The sequence below is a fragment of the Telmatherina bonti genome (genome assembly GCF_933228915.1).
Source record: "Telmatherina bonti genome assembly, chromosome: 1".
NCBI lineage: Eukaryota > Metazoa > Chordata > Actinopteri > Atheriniformes > Telmatherinidae > Telmatherina > Telmatherina bonti.
The window spans coordinates 40,959,521-40,966,946 of record NC_136619.1 but is presented as its reverse complement, the minus strand read 5'-3'; the positions used below and the strand labels follow the sequence as shown (position 1 = coordinate 40,966,946).

The 7,426-nt window shown below is 39.8% G+C and overlaps 1 protein-coding gene across 1 annotated transcript; it reads right to left on the bottom strand.

Moving 5' to 3' along the window:
- Window positions 1–630: 630 nt before the first annotated feature.
- On the bottom strand, window positions 631–1,818 carry LOC306774684 (beta-1,3-galactosyltransferase 1; the record flags this gene model as incomplete). The annotated part of the gene is made up of 1 exon (XM_079264832.1): window positions 631–1,818. The coding sequence occupies one exon, from the start codon at window positions 1,816–1,818 to the stop codon at window positions 631–633; it is 1,188 nt and encodes a 395-aa protein (XP_079120958.1).
- Window positions 1,819–7,426: the final 5,608 nt, after the last annotated feature.

Here is a 7,426-nt window from a genome sequence, read left to right as displayed (position 1 = left end):
TGACCATATCGCCTTATCTGTTTGTCTTTGCATAAAGAACAGCTTTTCTTGTAAAACATCCAGCAGCAACAACATAATATGACGTTCAGCGTTGTTTTTTTAAAGTTAAATGATGATGGTAAAATGATCTTACAGATGTTGTTTGCGTGGACAGGATTTGCTTCAGATTTCAGTCAAATTTCTCTCTGCAGCTCATTTCCGAACCTTTTACTGGGTTGGAAACACAACTTGTGCTTTTTACCGTCTCAGCATTGTTGTTATAAAGGAGCATATATGTGTTTATGCATCCATTTATTGAATTATTATCAAATAAACAATAAAAACATTATCCTAACTTTTAACCCTTTATAGGGCACTCAATGAAATACCTTGAAATGAGACATTCTGGTATGTACCAAGACCTCCGTGGTCGTAACTTTGAACATAACAGTGGTTTCAAAGAGGCTCAAAATGTCTTCAAGAAACCGAAACTGTTCATTCTCTTCAGACTACTGAAGCAACCAATGAGAGCACACTGAGCTCTCTAAAGATTGGCAGATAAAACATTATGCACATGCAGAAGTAAGCTTTTTCCCTTTAAGCTTCAATAGCATTTAGATCTAATTTGCTGGATGCCCAAAAATATTCCTTTTAAGCATCATCAGGCTTAAACAGACAGTGTGGACCTGGTCTTGTAAAGTCCTTCCAAAGCCACATAAGATTCATATTTGATAAAAGTGTGGTTGCTACAATATTGGAGAAAGCGCAGCGGCTGTATGCGACAGGAAACACATTGAAGTGAGTCCCTGAAGGGGGGTTTGAAGGAAGGATGCCCAAGTACTGCATGCACAACCCTAAATAAACGTCTTCGATGTAAAGAGCTTTGACGTGCCTAGATGCCCCGATAAACCTTTCAGGGAGGTCCAGAGATAAAACATATCCCAACCCCAAAGCATACGGGGGGTAACGTTCCTCAGGGTAAAGATCCACAGGCAGGTACCACTTAGACGAAGGATCTCGCAGAACTGCGCTGCCATACACAACTAGACCAGTCATGTAGTTTGTCCTCGGAGCTTCTAGAAGCATATAGACCAGATTGGGAACATTCAGGAACATGTCTGAATCAATCTTCATGGCATAAGAGGCGCCAGAGCAGAAGCTTTTCAGCCACTCCATCATCACCATGGTCTTGATGGTCAAATTATTGTAGCAGTCTTTGAAGCTGCTCTGGATCAGGTCTCGGTGCTCTTTGCTCTCCTGCAGCAGCTGCTGCTGAAGCGGCTCGGCTTTCACGTTTGAAGAGCCCAACAGAAAGAACAGCCTCACCTCTTTCCCGTGAACCAGGCGCTCACTGCCCCAAGTGCTGCGGATGGTGTCCCGGTCCGGTCTGTTGTGCGGCGCCACCGGAACTATCAGAACCACAAAGGGCTTTTCCTGCTCACATTTCTGCGGCTCATTTATTAAAAAGTGGTACTTGTGAGGGTATTCCACCAGGTACTTTTCATAAGATACGCCAGGAGCAGTTGGGGTTTGCAGCCCCGGCTGAATCACCACTGCAGTAATGGTACTCTGTTGGGGTGTCCTCGGTTTCAGTGTTGTCGTTCTGTCAGGCTGAGAGAGGACATTTGAAGTGTTCGACGCAGCTGAAAGTGCTGTGTTTGGTGATACTCCATCCTGTCCTCTGAATGGAATAAATATCTTAGTTGCATGTCCTTGAATCCGCTGTTTAGGGTTCAACAAAGGCGACTTCTTTATCTCCAAGATGTAAAAATACCCTAAAACTGCAAGCACCAACACTCCGAAGCAGTAGCATTTTAGGAAGTGGCATCGTTTTACCATTTTGTGTCTGAGAGAAGAGACAAATTGGAGAAAATAGTAGTTTTATGAATGTTTTTGCTTTTTAATGATTAATCAACTGGATCAAGTCAGAAAAACAGTCTTACCTGATAAAAGCTGAGTCCTCCTGGAACTCTCTCAAGGGCTAGATATAAAGAGTCAAGCTTTACCAACATGTCTTTTATGTTTCAGAGACACTTTTGCTCTCAGTGTACAGTCGACTTCCCTTCAAAACTTCCTCTGAGGAAATGACTCATGACAAAAAAGCACACATATCAACTGAAAAACAAAGTAGTTTTAAGTGTGCGAAGCCTGTGTGTCCTTTCCCAGCCTCTGCCAAGTCATTGTCCAACGTACCAGAACTGGGTCGTAAAAGATAGAGTTTTTTTACCTTTTTCATTTATACCAGAGAAAAAAGAAAAAATGTTGCTTCAGTAAAAAGTTTGTGCCAAAGCTCACGACATCAAGTTGCAGTTTGGTGGGATTCTTCCACAACAACCAGCAGCTGCTGCAAAGGTAAGAAAGACACAAAAAACATCCTTTATCTCCCTCCTGGATCCTGCTGTGTGTGATAACAGTCGCTCTGGTGCTCTCTTCTAACCCACAGCATAGCCACGCCTCCTAGTGTCACACCTTTTGCTTGTCTTTTCAGAAAGCTTTCAGTTCCCAGGAGATGATACAAACAAGTCTTATCCAAACTGGAGTTTCTCAATTGCGCGAGCGGTGTTTGGGCAAGCTGGTGGGTATTACTGATTGGCTGAACAGTATAAAACAGGTTGTGCTGATTTTCTTTGCTCTCTGCTTATTTATACACGCTGTGTTTTGGCATTTAACAGAGTGAAACATACACTGAGAGGCCAAAATAAAGAAGTCCTACACTCCGGACCCCCATTAGCTGTGATTACAGCCATGCAGTCATTTGTCTCCAGCATCTTGCATTAATCATGGGAGAGTCCAACCACCATGCAAATCTTCTCCAGCTCATCCCAGCAACCCTCAGTGGGGTTCAGGTTTTGACTCTGTGGTGGCTGATCCATGTGGGAAGATGATGTCTCCTCTTCCCAGAACCCCTCACAATCTGAGCCCTATGAATCCGGCATTTTCGTCTCAGAATATGGTCGCGCCATCTGCTGACCTTATTTTTTGGACACATGATGTTGGTGACCAACTGCAGCAACCTCCCCGTGGGCTTGTACAGTGGCAATGATGGCCGCATCCCATCATCTGCTGATCTTCATCAGGGCCACTTATGCTCCCTGACATCCTCGTGCTTCCATCTTTCTTTTACGCTGCCATAGATGTTAAACCAGTTCAGAGTTTATTCCCATGTTTTGACACAGTTGGTAGCGATAATGCATCGCAATGAACCATCCGAAAGCACCAGAAGCAGTTGCTCTTCTTCTTCTTCTTCTTCTTCTTCTTCTTCTTCTTCTCTGGTTTGCTCCTTTCTCTGGTTGTGCGTCAGCTACGCAACTCAACCAGTCCCCTTTTCCCCATTGATACCTAAAATGCCCTTTGTCCACCTTTGTCTGTGTGTTCTGTGTGACCCAACATAACAAATAAAGATAAATCATAATTTAGATCTCCCTTCGGTTAGTCCTGTCAGGGATCCGAGTCACATGACTGACATTGGCATGCGCGCACACACACACACACGCACTGCCATGATGTGCCCAGACATGCCTCCTGCAGCGAGGCTGGCAGAGAAGGTAGTCTAGAAACCACAGACAAGAGTAAACACCTGAGGATCTGGCTTTTCAGCTGTATTTACTTATGCATATTTTATTCCTGTAAGACCACTGACAAAGTGCAGCAAGCATCCTTTGTGTGTGTGTGTGTGTGTGTGTGTGTGGGTGTGCATCTGACTCACTTCTCTAAAGTTGTATTTGCTGCTTAACACCACAGTGTGCTGAAGAGAAAGTATGTCAGACGTCTTGTTGCTTCTATGTGGAAAAAGTCAGCGCTAAAAGTGTCCAAGTGACCCTATTTAATTTTTCAAGCTGTTTGTTCTTGATGTTCTGCCAGGAATTAGACAGGACCGAAAACGGAAACTCCGGGCGTCATTTATTTCCTGATGGGCAAAGTGCATCAAAGAGACGTATCACTCCATAAGTTGCTGTGGTTTCTTCGTTTCTAGAGGAAACGAGGCCCATGCTTCAGTTTCATTTAAACTATGCATAAAGTGCAAACATATTTACATAAATCTGGGAATGAAAGTAAAAAAGCAACAAAAAGCTCATTTAAACATTTCAATATAACGTTTACACACAAATGATATAAATAAATTATACATATCTTGCACAAAGTCAATAGAGAAACTGAATAAAAGAACAAATCCATTCATACACATGATTTTTAGATAGATTATGGGATTACTTACGTCTCTGAGGGGTGCACCGTTCCCACCTCGATATGTCGGGACTCTGGTGTGCAGCCATTTTAGTTGCACATGGAACCAAAAACTATTTGAGTGCGATTTAATTAGTACCTAGACAAGACGTTATCATGACAGACATGATGTTCCCGTGACGGATTTGATGTTGCCATGAAGGATATGACGTTCTTGAGACCAGACATGACTTTATTGTGACAAACATGACGTTACCGAGGCGGATATGATGTTACCGTGACAGATTTGACGTTCTCACGACAGATATAACATTCTCGTGACAAATATGATGTTCACGTGACGAGACATGACGTTACCGTATCGGACATGATGTTACCGTGACGCAGATGAAGTTCTCGTGATGAGACCTGACATTCTTGTGACGAGACATGATGTTACCGTGACTGACATGACGTTCTTATGATGGACATGATGTTTTTGTGATGGATTTGATGTTCTCGTGACGAGACGTGATGTTCTTGTGAAGGACGTGATGTTTTTGTGACAGATACGACATTCTTGTGACAGATATGATGTTCTCATGATGAGATATGATGTTCTTGTGAAGGACGTGATGTTTTTGTGATAGATACGACATTCTTGTGACAGATATGACGTTCTCATGATGGATATGATGTTACTTTAATGAACTTCAAACCTCATTGCTAGACATTAAAAATAACTCTGAAAAGTAAATACATAAACTAAAGGTTCATTAACCCTTTCATGCATGAATTAATAATAAAACAATCTAACATTTTTGTAAAAAAAATAAATAAATAAAAAAAAAAGAACAAAAAAAATAAAAAATAAAAAAAAAACACTGCATGTTCCTCATTCAATATCATGCAAGAAAAGAGCTTGTAAATAGGAGCCCACTACAGGGTCACTATGCATGAAAGGGTTAAAAACATAAAAAGTTCTACATTTAGACTTATTTAGCTCATTACCAGACTAGTTTAACAGTGTAATACTACTATTACGATTATTATTATTGTAGTACTATTACACTTTGCCTCTGTAAAAAAGGTTTTTCCCAGCATCAGCCTGGTCCATAACACTTAGCAATATTATCTTTAATCTGGAAATAATCTTCATAAATACTGACCAGCCGTACACTTAGTTTACTTAGTACTACTGTAGTAAATGACTGTTAAGTAGTACTACTGTAGTAAATGACTGTTAGTAGTACTACTGTAGTAAATGACTGTTAGTAGTACTACTTTAGTACATGACTGTTAAGTAGTACTACTGTAGTAAATGACTGTTAGTAGTACTACTGTAGTAAATGACTGTTAGTAGTACTACTGTAGTAAGTAGTACTACTGTAGTACATGACTGCTAGTAGTACTACTGTAGTAAATGACTGTTAGTAGTACTACTGTAGTAAATGACTGTTAGTAGTACTACTGTAGTAAGTAGTACTACTGTAGTACATGACTGCTAGTAGTACTACTGTAGGACATGACTGTTAAGTAGTACTACTGTAGGACATGACTGTTAAGTAGTACTACTGTAGTACATGACTGCTAGTAGTACTACTGTAGTAAATGACTGTTAGTAGTACTACTGTAGTAAGTAGTACTACTGTAGTACATGACTGCTAGTAGTACTACTGTAGGACATGACTGTTAAGTAGTACTACTGTAGGACATGACTGTTAGTAGTACTACTGTAGGACATGACTGTTAAGTAGTACTACTGTAGTACATGACTGTTAAGTTGTACTACTGTAGGACATGACTGTTAGTAGTACTACTGTAGTAAATGACTGTTAGTAGTACTACTGTAGTAAATGACTGTTAGTAGTACTACTGTAGTAAATGACTGTAAGTAGTACTACTGTAGTAAATGACTGTTAGTAGTACTACTGTAGTAAATGACTGTTAGTAGTACTACTGTAGTAAGTAGTACTACTGTAGTACATGACTGCTAGTAGTACTACTGTAGGACATGACTGTTAGTAGTACTACTGTAGTACATGACTGTTAAGTAGTACTACTGTAGGACATGACTGTTAGTAGTACTACTGTAGTAAATGACTGTTAGTAGTACTACTGTAGGACATGACTGTTAGTAGTACTACTGTAGTAAATGACTGTTAGTAGTACTACTGTAGTAAATGACTGTTAGTAGTACTACTGTAGTAAATTACTGTTAGTAGTACTACTGTAGTAAGTAGTACTACTGTAGGACATGACTGTTAGTAGTACTACTGTAGTAAATGACTGTTAGTAGTACTACTGTAGGACATGACTGTTAGTAGTACTACTGTAGTAAATGACTGTTAGTAGTACTACTGTAGTAAATGACTGTTAGTAGTACTACTGTAGTAAATTACTGTTAGTAGTACTACTGTAGTAAGTAGTACTACTGTAGTACATGACTGCTAGTAGTACTACTGTAGTAAATGACTGTTAGTAGTACTACTGTAGTAAGTAGTACTACTGTAGTACATGACTGCTAGTAGTACTACTGTAGGACATGACTGTTAAGTAGTACTACTGTAGGACATGACTGTTAGTAGTACTACTGTAGGACATGACTGTTAGTAGTACTACTGTAGTACATGACTGTTAGTAGTACTACTGTAGTAAATGACTGTTAGTAGTACTACTGTAGGACATGACTGTTAGTAGTACTACTGTAGTACATGACTGTTAGTAGTACTACTGTAGTAAATGACTGTCAGTAGTACTACTGTAGTAAATGACTGTTAGTAGTACTACTGTAGTAAATGACTGTTAGTAGTACTACTGTAGTAAGTAGTACTACTGTAGTACATGACTGCTAGTAGTACTACTGTAGGACATGACTGTTAGTAGTACTACTGTAGTACATGACTGTTAAGTAGTACTACTGTAGGACATGACTGTTAGTAGTACTACTGTAGTAAATGACTGTTAGTAGTACTACTGTAGGACATGACTGTTAGTAGTACTACTGTAGTAAATGACTGTTAGTAGTACTACTGTAGTAAATGACTGTTAGTAGTACTACTGTAGTAAATTACTGTTAGTAGTACTACTGTAGTAAGTAGTACTACTGTAGGACATGACTGTTAGTAGTACTACTGTAGTAAATGACTGTAAGTAGTACTACTGTAGTAAGTAGTACTACTGTAGTACATGACTGCTAGTAGTACTACTGTAGGACATGACTGTTAAGTAGTACTACTGTAGGACATGACTGTTAGTAGTACTACTGTAGGACATGACTGTT